Below are 12941 nucleotides of genomic sequence, written 5' to 3'. Positions count from 1 at the left end.
AAAAAAAAAAAAAAAGGGTTACGCGAAGATAAGCGGATAGCAAATAGAACGACAAGTATTGACCGAGCGGCTTTTTCACCCTTCCTTCCTCTCTCTCTGTCTCTCTCTCCCGAACGGGGATATCTAGAATTCACCAGTCGCGGGAGGGAACCGTGGCTTGGCGGAAACCTTGGCTGGCAGGTTGAAGTGCAACCTCAGCTCCTTGGCGGATCTAGCAAGAACCAATAATTCCAGGGGACGGAGCTCCTATCTCTCGATGACTATCTTTTTGATAAGCGTTGTACCATGGGGGCAGGATCTGATTGGGTGGAACACATGGTGGTCAGCACTTGTGCAGTCCAACCACCAAAGGAAGATGAAGCCATGCCATGCGGCTGAGTCAGCTGTTTGTACATCCAACCTACTACTAGTTATAGCCTACTAGCCACTAACTAGCGTACCTCTTGTCTTTTTGTGTTTTACCCCGGAAATCAGGCTTAAACTCACTACGCGATGTTACCTTCCACGAAGTTAATATTTCCATTTTCCACATTTTCCGTTCAATCAGAACCAAGGAAATATAGAGAAATCATCCATGGCTGAGCATAGTACAGGAACGAACCATATGCTAAACTCCGTATGGCAGGTGAGCTAGTTTTAGGACCTTTACGGTGATTGGGAGAGACTCGGATTACACCATTGCCTCCCTCTTTTATCTCTCATCAACTTGGGTCGACGTCCGACCCCCACCCGTCGGATTCCCGAAAAGAATCGGTTCGCCCAGGCATCCTCATTCTCTCGGCACCCTCTTGGCAAAGAAAAAAAAGGGATACGAAAGAAGCCAAGAACAGAGAGAGACAGAGAGAGAGAGAGAGAGAGAGAGAGAGACAGAGAGAGAGAGAGAGAGACAGAGAGAGAGAGAGAGAGAGAGAGAGAGAAGGAGAATGACTATCGTCAAAGTATCAAACACCAAAAGAGGTTCGGATAAAGTGAGCAGATAAGACTGCTGGGGGAGGGGAGGGGGGCGGGTCTCCATCCATGCCCCTTCGGTTTCTCTTCATCGACAGAAATGGGGTTTAGAAATCTAATCTAATCATTTCCCCAGACTTGAGGTGTTCGGTATTAGGTAACTGAACACAACCACGACCACGACAGACCCAAAAACTTCCGCTAATTAGGTAAAGGAAATTAAACCACGCGAGACAATATCGATATCGGACTGGAGAGATAATATAAGGGATGATATGTCTAATTATACATCACGTTATGTGATTGATCTCCTTTGTTGGTTAAACCTCGGCAGAAGTGGCCACACCATGTGTTATTTTATTCCACCACACACTCCCTCTTTCTTTGTTATGCCGGCCTCGCCGACCTTTTTCTGCCCCCATTCGGAGAAAAAATGTTTCATAATATAATATAATGTACAGAAAGAAAGAAAGAAACAGAGAAAAAGGGAAAAGAAACTCTCTTGGCTAGGCTTAGCTGTAAGTAGGTGGGGTCTTACGTCCCCCTATTGGGTTCTCCCCAATAAGAATAAAAATAATAGGTATTACATTCTGTAGCAGGCGGAGATCAAGTTCGGACTCATCGGTTGTTGTCTATGTAACCTTCCACCATTTAGGTTGCGGGGGGATGTTTGTGCGGGGAAAACCTTACATGAGAAAGAATATCATATCATACCATATCACACACACAATCATATAACGATTCACGAACATTTACCTAATGACCTTTCGCCTCATTCAATGTAAATCCTCGTATTCCTTTCCCCCTCCCCCAATTGAAGTTACCTAACTCACTACAACATGCTTGCGCCGGATGATACATCTCTCGATACCTTTGACTGGCTAGAGAAAGAATAAACCCAACGTGAACCGACAATGCCGCCACAACCCGCCAAAGCTACACCGAAAGGCAATTCATCCATGGTCATCGATGCTGATACAACGGTCTTGTCATGGATCTTTGGGTATGGATCCTTTTTATTACAGGGCGTACAAGACGTCAAGTGATGAGGGGGAGAAGATGGCCTTGTTCTAGACTATTCGTTGTGGTCATTGCTACATGCGACCTCGACGACGAGACCTAAAATACCCGTGAACATTATTCGGATATCAAAGGATCTTCGGGTGAAGATGCGTCGTACTTCCATTGGCTATAAATTCAGGATACTTTCGGGGAAATGCCTACGCCATGGCAGCGAACCCAAATTGGGGTAGAGAACAATCAATAAGTCATTCGCTCTTGAGAGTGATTACTCTGCTTTGATCCCTATTCATGATATAGACAGGACAGGTAAAGGAAGAGACGAGGGGAAGCTTTTCCGGGAAGGACCCTAAAAAGGGGTTATTAAGGAGTTCAGGTAGGGAGGGAGAGTTTAAAAAGAAAGAAAAAAATTGCAAAAAGAATGACCGACGCAGGATTCGAACCTGCAATCTCTTGATCCGTAGTCAAGCGCCTTACCATTGGGCCAGCCGGCCAGTTGTTGAGAATTTGTAGATACTTTGATAATATAACACAGCTCTTTTAAGTGAATACGAAGAACAAACCATGTTCAACAAACGGTATGAGGGCTATCAAATTATATATTCTGAGTATTAATCAGGACGAAAAATCTCACCCCGTTGCTCATCACCTTAACGGTCAATGGCGTTAGTAGTGTAGTTTATGATCTAGACCCTGCTGTCGGGACATATATCACTATTTTGTCAAACCCAAGTTCTAGAACCACCACCATCAGTCCACCAAGCTGGGTAAACATGTATATATATATACGATCAGGTACAGCTATATCACGGTCTATGAAAACGCAGCACAGCCACCGAATGAGACTGCTTATCTACATTGCCACTCTTGTCAACATAGACTGATGTCGTTGGTTAGAGTAAAGCCAACTTGGATTTCTTTCCCCAGTTCGACATAACTGAAAGGTATGTGATCGTCTATTCAAGATCAGAAATTTGGAAAAGACAACTGAAAGAGACTCAACATATACTACATAAAAGCCGAGGATAGTGTAGTGGGGGAGAGAAAATATGCCGGGCCGATGGACAAGGAATAGAGAAGATGCGGAGAAGTGCACGGTCACTTATTGACCCCAGATGATTACCCGATGTGGGGTAGGAAGATAGGTATCCATTATTAAGAGAAATGTCCATAGGCTATCTTATCCACGAATCATCGACCGTATGAATCCAAATAAGGTAGCTTTATCAGGTTCGATCATCCGTCGTGTCGGATAAAATGCCGATGAGAGTTCATTTCTCTCCGTCGCTTCTTCTCTCCCCCCTATGTCCTTCAACTATCACGACTGACGGCTATGAATTCCACTGGTCGTGTATCCGCTCGATGCGCAAAAATTGTACGTTTCGGTTTGAAGCTAGCTCGGATGATGGCCGCTGACAGCTGTAGAAGCTCCTATCTACAGCAGGGGCAATCCACGCTGGAAGCCTGTACGACCGTTCTACTTCTCTGTTTAACGGAGTTATGTGACTGCAGCTCTCATGTGTGGAAATGGCATTTAAAAGCCGCCGGCGCGTTCCTAGCATCTGCTGGAGACCACGTCACTTGGGTCTACCCCGGAGGGGAAGTTCTGTCTCCAGTCTTTCCGATACCTGGATTCAATATCTACCATATCACGCTGCAAACCACCTCTTCTTCACGAAGACACTAAACTGACTGATCTCACCGCGGATAAATCCACTGGCAATTTCTCCACTGCTCCCGTAGACACTATCTCTGGAATGACCCCGGTATTGCTCGAGATTCTAGGCATGGGCAATCTACTTGCGGCGCATCGTAGCCGTCACGTTGATGAACTCTCGGAGCTGGGTTTCCGGACTGCAGCATCCCATGTTCGATCTGAATTGGATTCATGGATAGCGGAGTACAACACAGCCACGATTATAGACTGTCAGACAAGTCAAGTTATGACGGCATTTAAAGTGGCAGTTCGACTGTATCTCCACTATATTGTCAATGGTTCGATTTGAACTACAAGTCGGTGGGAACTGCTGTTACACCAATCCTTAACGCGGCGATGACTATTCCCTATGGTAGTCCTCTAGAGGGATGCTTACTTTGCCCTTTGGTCATTGCTGAGGCTAGTAGCACAGATGTCGAGAGAAGAATGTTGGTCAAGGAAAAATTAATGGTGATGGAGAATACCTTGGGGTTTGGACATATTTCGCGCGCAAGGCGATTGTTGGAGACGGTCTGGTCAGATGGGAGTGACGGAAATTGGGCAAGGGTAAGATTTATAACTTGTTTCCCGGGATGGCGTTTGTATGAACTCTTGTATAAGTGACATGCGATGCGATCCAATAAGGTATATTGCGATTAGCGAGTTCTTAAGGACACTGCATTTGACGCGCCTTACCTTCTATTGGAAGCAAGCAACTCGTCCAAGTGTTTCTGCATATCGTATCCACAGATTTCCCCAATTGTCAACTTCCCAGGTCGATCGGCCGATGAGCTCCACCCAATGCGTTCGCTGAGATCCTCTCAAGCGCGGAAACCGGCCTCTTGCACGTGGGTCGCTCGCGGCTTGCGCAATGCTTGGTAGACACCCAATCCTTTTGTGATACTGTACTTTTCACGGAAAGTACGATTGAAAATCAGGCCTAAAGCTCCGGCATCTTCGGAAGCCATACATGATCCTTGAGATTGGTCCGGCATCATTGGATGGGCTATTCACTTAATATCATTGAATTCATAACAAGGGTCGGAAGTCGACCTACCAGCATCACCAAGGAGACAAAACTTACCTTTTACCCGGTAGGGATATGGTTGGCGTCGATACACTGTCTCATCAGTGCGACGGTCGTTAAGGAATCCGAAGGAGCAGCAATGAGGGCAAAGCACGTACAATGCCACATTTTGATATCCTCCGCATTTAGCATTAACATCTTCATCCTTGGATCCAGGTCAGGGAACGTATCTACCAACTGTTGTGGTGTAGTCGAGATATTCCACCCGTCTTCACGGAGCTCGTTATAGGCTGCCGGGTAGAAGCAGTAGCAGCTTACGACATCATCATTGCTGCACCGCGACATGGCAATCTTGTCAATGCCAAACCCTCCCCAGTACTCGATTGATTCATTGGAAATATAACCATCGAGCCCGAAACCGCAGTTTATCTGCACCGATGATGCAACGGTAGCAGCATGAGGTGGACATTGAGAAATTGAGGGTTATTCTAACGAGGCCGCGGGAGGAAGACTTGTCTAGTTAGTACCTTGCGAACAAGAACTAGCATACTAGGGATCTAGACGTACACGAATGCCATCAGCAGCGACGATCAGATCGGCTGTCGCTGAACGTTTTCGGATTGGGTAACACCTGCCTCTACATCGATGGCAGGCCCTTCGAAGACTAATTTCAGTAGTTTTGTGAATGTAAATCCGTTTGAAGTTGTTGTAGTCCGGCTTTATCCATGAGCAAAGTACCCACTCCGGCGATTGAAGGAAACCCTACAGTTCCGAATTTCACCTTATAATCGCCTATTACATACTCGCTCTTTACCTCTCCGGTGGACCAGCCGTGCACAACCAATTTCTTCAAAGTTACCTGGTACCTCTTAACATGGATGTATTCCAGGTGATCGTACCGGCTTCGCGGCCTTAATATCCACACCCCATTGCTCGAGGTCGCTGGAGGGCCACAGCGGCTGCAAGGCCGTCAAGACCAGCGCCTATAATGGCCGCATTCAGAGAGAAGCCAGTGCGAGAAGGCACTGTCGTTCTTGTTCTTGTTCTTGCTAATCTGAGTGGAATAAAGAGAGCTCGTACCATTGAAAGGCATTATTATATATTTGCTCAGCTGGTGAAGTTCCGCCTGATATCATTCAAGCCAAAGACAACATCGGCCGAGGCTATCAATCAAAGCCGGTATACCTATCTATGCGACGGGTGCATGACGGTCTCCATTCACCATTAGATCACTCTATGGAAATATACCGAGCTTAAAGGATTGGATTGGAGCGGACAGCCCCGATGCATTCCAGCTTCAACTGCTTTAAGATCATTGCACCCTGGATGTAAATTTTCTCCGAATACATACGCAGCGAAAATGCCACCGACTAACGAAACAAACATCGGCATGAAGGACAAATTATCCGGCGAAGACTACGCCTTTACTGATCTGCACGAGGACCGGAAATTGCTTCGGAAAGTTGATTGGCGGATCCTGCCCATTATGTTTCTAAAGTACTTCCTGCAGTTTCTGGACAAGATTTCACTGAATGTACGGAGGTGATATCCATTGGCGAAATACTGGCAAACTGGCCTGACTTGCCTCATAGTATGCGAATGTTATGGGTCTTCAGAATGATCTAAACATGTGTGGAAATGATTTCTCGTGGTTGGCAACAGCGTTCTTCCTGGCCTATGCTATTGCTGAAATACCCCAGGGTGTGTGCCGTATTCACAAACTGTTCAATACTGCGATAGGCGCTGAGAAGTGCAGGCATCCATCTTTAGAAATTCCCCATCGCCAAGGTCCTGGGACTCAATGTCTTCCTCTGGGGCGTGATTCTGTGCTGTTTGGCGGCTGCACGGAATTTTGCAGGGTTGATAGCTTTACGCGCTTTACTTGGAACGCTGGAGGCTGTCATTGGTATGTTCCTCTGCTGATTGAAGTATGTAACTCCCTAGGAGATCCGTGCCTGCCCTTACTATGTATACGAGTATGTGGTACACCCGCGCCGAGTCCACTCCGCGATATGGCTTCCGGATTGCGGGTTAGGCGTCGGCCAGATCGTTGGGGGTTGATCTCATCCGCTGCGCAGCACACATTCCCGGACATATCCTTCCACGGATGGCGTATCATGTTCGTCGTGGTAGGTGTAGTCAACATAGTCGCTGCCATACTAGTCTTGCTTCTTCTCCCCGAAAATGTCGAAAAGGCCAAGTTTCTTAGCCAAGGAGACCGCGACCGAATTGCACAGCGGCTCTTAGAGGACAAAGCTGGAGTTGGCAACAAAGTATTTCGCTGGGGATCGGTGCTTGAAGCAGTCAGAGATTTGCAGACATGGTTACTCATCTTATTACCTATTTTAATCACCATCCCCAGTGGTGTTATTGCCACCTTCTTATCTGTACTGATCAAAGACTTTGGATATACATCTAAGCAAAGCGCATTACTGAAAATGCCTTCGGGGATAGTCAATATGACTGCGACAATTGTTTCCACGGCACTTCGCCTTGTGTATAGACTACGAAATGCAAGAGCTGATTACCTAGAGACCCCGGCAAGAAGTCGCATGGGGAGAATTTAGCTACGGGGAGGATGGAAGAGGGAGATGTGTAGGATGATGTGGATTTCCGATATGTGTATTAGGTGGTACCAGATATTCTATAGTAGTACAATCATTCATATATGTAGTCAACTGTGCATAATGGTGAGAAGGTTACAGATATGGAGGATCCACAGCAAATATACAAGCGTCGCCATTAAAATGATGTCTCCAAGTTATGCATTCCCCTATTCTTATCTTGTAGCTGTGGCCTCCATGATCCTGCACCTCTATCCCTCTACTACAGGGGCATCGCTCCTCCCATCTATTCATTCCAATGACATTCCTTCATTCATTCGTTCGCTTCTCTTTTGTTTCTCTACTGTTTACTCCGTCATTCCTTTCATTATTTCCTTTGTTTCTAGTCGCTCCGTTCATCCTTTTTTTCGACTTGCCCTGTCACTCCTTCGTTGGTCATTTCCTGTGTAACTTATCAATCGTTCCTTGCTGTCCTTCTCACTCTTTCCTCGTTTCTGTCACTCTTTCTTTCTCTTGTTTTGGCTCTGATTACCTGGAAGGGCTTCGATCATCCAAACTCTCCCACGTGACGGTTCCTGACCTAAGGGTAATAACGCAGTCCGCACTTGGGGGTGTAGTCGTATCCGTCACGAGTATACGTCGTTATATTGCCATTTATTTTCCAACATACCCCAGCGAAGAGCTCCCATCTCAACGTGGTGCTGAGGCCTAGTAACCCTCACGGGCGAAGCTAAGACGAGCTTAGAAGTGACCCAGTCCAATACCAGGGTATGCCAATCGCACAACAATTTGCATTGGGCTGTATATTAACTCCTGCGAGCATACCATTTTCGAATCATGAGGCCTCTGAAGGCTTAGATAACCTGTGACTCATGGCTGTCCAAATCCGGATCCTTCTAATCTCCACGTAACGATGAGAGGGCAAGAATTGCTTTCTCACGTTTAAAATACATGCACTACCGGGCCTGGCCACCTAACTTGATTTCCTTCTATCAAAATTACCTACGTATTATTTGAAAGATCCCTTACCGTGAATCGATCATTTATGATTTGATTTGTGTTGTTGATGAATCACATCATGAACAGTCTACCAATCAGTCAATTATGATTAACAACCTACAGGGTATGATCGATTTCAATCTTTTATCAGTGGCTACTCTTTCTCAAAAATTCACGTTAGGAGACCAGACGCGGCATAGCCGACGAGGCGTGGCCTAGAACGGATTTTCCAGAAGCCCGTGCAGGGGATCATTAAGCGCCTCGAATATATTATACATAATTCAGCTACGCCACCAAGGATTACTAAAGTACGAGATGGTTGACTTACCCCGCCTGGTTCCGACGTTAATTGGAGGGGGGTAATCAAGGGGCAAGGCATAAGTTATAAAAGGCAACAAGATATCTCGCTCTCTTCAGGGTCAGGAAGAGCCCCACAGGACTTAACAATGCTGAACACAGACGACAAATACATTTTTAGCAGAGACCGAAAAGAATCACAAAGGCATGAAACCCAAAGCAGTGGCTAGATCTAACTATGTTTAACATCTGACACAAAAATCTTTGCCATCTAGGCTCGATACACAGCATACCCTGCTGGTGAAGGTGGCTAGAAATACTCTGATTCACCCATCAATTCCCAAAGATGATGTTCTCTCTGTCGCTGATATAGGGACTGGAACTGGGTTAGCTTGTTACTGCCTGCTATTTTCCCTAGTGCGCTGCTAAATCTTGGCAAGAATCTGGCTGAAAGACGTTTCGCAATTGCTGAATGGAACTTCCTCAATCCAGCGCTACTATCATGGGTTCGATATTTCACCCCAACAATTTCCTGACTCGCCAGGGAAGATTCAGTTTTCTGTCCACGACATAACAATGCCGTTCCCGAAGGAACACTGGAACCGGTACGACCTGGTCCATGTGCGACTATTGGTTGCTGGTCTTGCAGAATCTGAATATAAAACCGCGATCACCAATATCTACGATATCTTAAGTAGGTCTTATTTCCTTTCCACCTCCCGTGGCAGTTTCCATGTTCCCCTTCGCATTCCGGGGGCTTATCGTTCCATAGAACCGGGAGGTTATCTGCAGTGGGAGGAACTTGACGAAGAAACATACGTCTCAAAAGTCAATCCGGTGATTTGGGAGATCCGACGGTGTTTTGACTTCGGACTCAAGGCTGAGGGGAAATGTTTCCAGGCATCAGCAAAGGTATTCAAGGAGAGTAATGCAGTCGGGTTCCGGCATGTCGTGCGACTAGCTTATGACTCGGACTGGGATGGTAGTCTTCGTCTCGAAACGGAGAAAAGGCTTGCTGAAATCATTCAAACGTTATATGCGGGCCTACTACTGCGATCCGGGCAAGTTGTTGATGAAGAGGCGGCAACGAAGAAGGCGGAAAGGCTTATTGAACAGCATTGGCATCTTTGTGCGCGGGGCATCTCCCCACCAGTGAAGCTGATGAGGGTTGTTGGCCAGAAGCCATTGAATGTGGCAGCTCTGTAGGGGTATATCGGGTCCTCAATTTTCTCTGTATAGAATCATCCTCCAGGAAGATGTGTCCTAGTTGTTGTCAATTCGAAAACAATGCATGGATAAGCTTGTAAGCAATCATGTGAGTATGTTGGCTCAGCCCCAGACATCTGTTCTTGCTCGCACGTTTCGGTCTTACCATGTCTTCCTATGATGACTCTTGAGCATATAAGACGACAGCTGGAGCAAGCTAAAAATGTTATGCGAAGACGAACTGTTTGGCATTCTATGCAGTCTATCGATGATATCAACCAAGATATTGGAATATTTATTTAGTTTATATTCGAGCTACTATCCCTCTCCTTTACCAGATCGGATTCAAAGTCAAGTCCTGCATGCTGCCGCAGTACCCCATACATTGAGGAGGAGTCCAAAGCACGCTGGGTTGCTTGTCCGTATTGACGAGCCTCTCCAAGGTGTTTCAGAACAAGATTGGCGATTGGCAAATTTGCCCCCACCCTTTCAGCACAACTAGCCCCTAAGCCCACATCCTTAAGCGCAAGCTGTAGGTCAGACCATGGCCGTTCTCCCAGTTTAGGAAGATAAGATCCCTCGGTCATTCGCTTCGACATGGAGAACGGAAGTGAACCGTACTGTTCCTGGATTAAAGACTCCAGTACGTCGCTTCCTAGTCCAGTCTTCTCCGCAAAGACCTGTGCTTCTGCAACAAGCTCCATCATACCAGCAGTCAAGAAATTCCTACGGCGAGCGAATTAGCGCGAAACCTTTGAAGACTGCTGGAAAAGACTACCCTGTAGTTTTTAGCAGGCTGGCTTTCGTAACATCCGCTCCTAGGTGCAATGTCTTTCGCGCCATCACACCCTCCAGAAAAGGCTCAATAGCCCTGACGGCCTCATCTGCACCAGCGATGACGAACAACAGACGGCCTTCTCTTGCGACGGGGCTTGCGCCAAATACTGGTGCCGCTACAAATTCAGCACCCTTTAGCGCAAGCTCTCGTCGAGCCCAAGAAGATATGTCCGGATGAACGGTCGATGTATCAGCAATAATCTTCTCATGAAGCGGGTCTGCTGCCAAGATAGAGTTTATGATGGAAGTGACCGCGGCGTCATCGCTTACCGCGATGAAGCAGATATCGACATCGATAATTAAGTCTTCAATACTGGCGCAGTGTATTCCTCCGATATCGAGGATTGGTTGGCCCCGAGTCTCCGTGCGATTGTAAAAGCGAAGGGGAGGGGCGCCAATCCGTGATAAATGATTTTGTAGATTGGAAGCCATAGCGAGTCCCATGGATCCGAGACCTGTGGTGGTTGGTAAGGGGGTGGAAGGTAAGCTATGAGCCCTAGAAGCTTGACTGACCTATCCATCCGATTTTCGGGTGAGTATCGCCGGCCGCAGCCAGTGATGTTGATCGAGAGGAGTCCATGTTCGAGGGTTAGATTGAATGTGCTAAACGCTTTTAGTTGATGTGGAGAGGTCTTTCGAAGACGCAAAGTCAAAGGAAAGGGCTAACTTAGGTCTATTTCGTCTGAGTCATAGGGAGGGGTAACAAGTTAGTTAAAGAGATAAAATAAACGTACATAATTATAACTAATCCTATAGATCCATTAATTAGGTAATCAGTTACTCAAAATCTTTCAAAGCAACAGCAGGACAGATTTGCAGGCCTTGAAATTTTCTTTTTACCTGATAATATTTTAGTCTCTTTATAGCATTACCAGAAGGGACGGAGGTCAGTTAGCTCTCAAAAAGAGGCGCGGATATCTCAGCAAGAGCAACAGGGCTATCAAGCTCTTTTCTACTTTTCTAGAATCGTTTTTTACCTGGGCAAAGAACAAAAAAGACAAATTGACCGAGCAGATTCAAATCCCCGAGGAAGAAATCGTCGAGTTGGAGAAAATGTTAAATCCTCTCAAGGCGTCTCTGGCAATCTTTGAGATTACCGCTAGGGCTACTTACTATCCCTATCACGGGAGTTCTCGTGAAGGGCCATGCCGCAATTTGCTCCCGCGTTTCTGGTAAACATGTTCCCTTTATATAGTTCAATTCGAAACCAGTTGCGGTCTGAAATATAAACCACATTATAATGTTAACTGATTTGTCGGATAGATAAAGCTCCATTTAACAATGGCACGGCTAGCCAGCGGCCAAAAAAGGGCAACAGCTGACGCCGTTTTCCGAGTCCTGCTAACTGCCAGGCATGGCAGATACTAAAGTCACAACTAACCAGATTCATCTCCACGCCAGTCTGTACTGGTTAGTAGTTTATTGGTTAACTACCTATAGTGGTACCTAGGTCTAACATCAACAACCATGGTTAATACATAATAATAACTAATACACTCGCGCCTGCTAGGGGAGGATATAGCAGCACAGGTAGAGTCTCAGTACTTGCTGCTTCCTTTTTAGACTCACTTCTTACCTACACTCTTTCCCTCTCTTCTACTACTTCTCTCCTACTTCTCTCATATATTTGTGCCTTTGTTTCCCTTTGCTTTGTCCCTCCTCAGCCCGCTCGGGAATCACTACTGTCAAAATTATTACTCCAGTTGCATCATATTTACAGGAACACAAGATGTTATCCAATAAGAGAGAGAGCCAGCAGCATCGGAACCAAGGCAAGGAGACTTTTTCTAAACAGAACGCGCCTATGGTAGGTATATCTGTCACTATGAGTAATATGACTAATATCTCTCCGCTGGTTCTCCGTCTCCCTCTTCGTCTCTCCTATGTTTCATCTTCAAGTTTTCATCTCTCAACTTCTATCAGAAGTAAACTAAAGCCTCTACTTATTAAATAGGCCCCGAACCTGCAAATTGCTGTGTACGACACAATACCCATCTCTCCAGACGCCGACGTTATCGAAACTGGGAAAAATCGGATCCGTGAGCTTGCTTCAACGTCTCAGAAAATGACAATCCAAAATGAGCAAGTCGTCGGTAATGAGAAAGGTGGATCTTTTATGGACCTGCTTATTGGGATGAAAGGGGAATTTTCAGGTTTGGAAATTCATACTGTAAAGTCACAAAATACATATTTGCTAACTCGAGCCGCAGAGCTTAAGTCACATAATGCCAACCTGGACACTCGCAATGCCAACCTGGACGCTCGCAATGCCGACCTGAACGCTCGCAATGCTGATCTGGACGCTCGCATTGCCAACCTGGACGCTCGCATTGCCGACCTGGAGACT

The 12941-nt window shown here is 46.3% G+C and overlaps 3 protein-coding genes and 1 non-coding gene across 4 annotated transcripts; 1 reads left to right on the top strand and 3 right to left on the bottom strand.

The window, feature by feature from the left end:
• Positions 1 to 2390: 2390 nt before the first annotated feature.
• Positions 2391 to 2462, bottom strand: BDW43DRAFT_t228. The gene has a single exon. It is a non-coding gene; the product is annotated as a tRNA-Arg (tRNA).
• A 1894-nt stretch (positions 2463 to 4356) lies between these two features.
• BDW43DRAFT_304340 (FAD-dependent oxidoreductase) lies at positions 4357 to 5784 on the bottom strand (the record flags this gene model as incomplete). The annotated part of the gene is made up of 9 exons (XM_032045585.1): positions 4357 to 4482; positions 4513 to 4670; positions 4722 to 4784; positions 4850 to 5120; positions 5185 to 5202; positions 5259 to 5408; positions 5458 to 5550; positions 5591 to 5633; positions 5669 to 5784. The coding sequence occupies 9 exons, from the start codon at positions 5782 to 5784 to the stop codon at positions 4357 to 4359; spliced, it is 1038 nt and encodes a 345-aa protein (XP_031894626.1).
• A 2909-nt stretch (positions 5785 to 8693) lies between these two features.
• On the top strand, positions 8694 to 10072 carry BDW43DRAFT_293055 (class I SAM-dependent methyltransferase). The gene is made up of 4 exons (XM_032043783.1): positions 8694 to 8756; positions 8827 to 8937; positions 8992 to 9245; positions 9324 to 10072. The coding sequence occupies exons 1-4, from the start codon at positions 8701 to 8703 to the stop codon at positions 9755 to 9757; spliced, it is 855 nt and encodes a 284-aa protein (XP_031894625.1). The 5' UTR covers positions 8694 to 8700; the 3' UTR covers positions 9758 to 10072.
• Positions 9907 to 11221, bottom strand: BDW43DRAFT_236171 (NAD(P)-dependent oxidoreductase). Its single transcript, XM_032039601.1, has 3 exons — positions 11108 to 11221; positions 10536 to 11049; positions 9907 to 10483 (listed from the first exon to the last, which is right to left on the bottom strand). Exons 1-3 carry the CDS (start codon positions 11172 to 11174, stop codon positions 10057 to 10059), a joined length of 1008 nt encoding a protein of 335 aa, XP_031894624.1. The 5' UTR covers positions 11175 to 11221; the 3' UTR covers positions 9907 to 10056.
• Between the last annotated feature and the right edge of the window lie 1720 nt (positions 11222 to 12941).

This window comes from Aspergillus alliaceus, assembly GCF_009176365.1.
Source record: "Aspergillus alliaceus strain CBS 536.65 unplaced genomic scaffold BDW43scaffold_76, whole genome shotgun sequence".
Taxonomy (NCBI): Eukaryota; Fungi; Ascomycota; class Eurotiomycetes; order Eurotiales; family Aspergillaceae; genus Aspergillus; species Aspergillus alliaceus.
Note: the sequence above shows the minus strand (reverse complement) of the source record. Positions and strands in the feature narration are given on the sequence as shown.

Coding starts and splice junctions, on each gene's coding strand:
- BDW43DRAFT_293055 (XM_032043783.1), top strand. CDS start 8,701: ATGCTGAACACAGACGACAAATACATTTTTAGCAGAGACCGAAAAGAA. Junction 8,757..8,826: donor GACCGAAAAGAATCACAAAG/GCATGAAACCCA, acceptor TTTGCCATCTAG/GCTCGATACACAGCATACCC. Junction 9,246..9,323: donor CAATATCTACGATATCTTAA/GTAGGTCTTATT, acceptor ATCGTTCCATAG/AACCGGGAGGTTATCTGCAG.
- BDW43DRAFT_236171 (XM_032039601.1), bottom strand. CDS start 11,174: ATGGACTCCTCTCGATCAACATCACTGGCTGCGGCCGGCGATACTCAC. Junction 11,050..11,107: donor CCCGAAAATCGGATGGATAG/GTCAGTCAAGCT, acceptor CAACCACCACAG/GTCTCGGATCCATGGGACTC. Junction 10,484..10,535: donor AGCCTGCTAAAAACTACAGG/GTAGTCTTTTCC, acceptor CGCTCGCCGTAG/GAATTTCTTGACTGCTGGTA.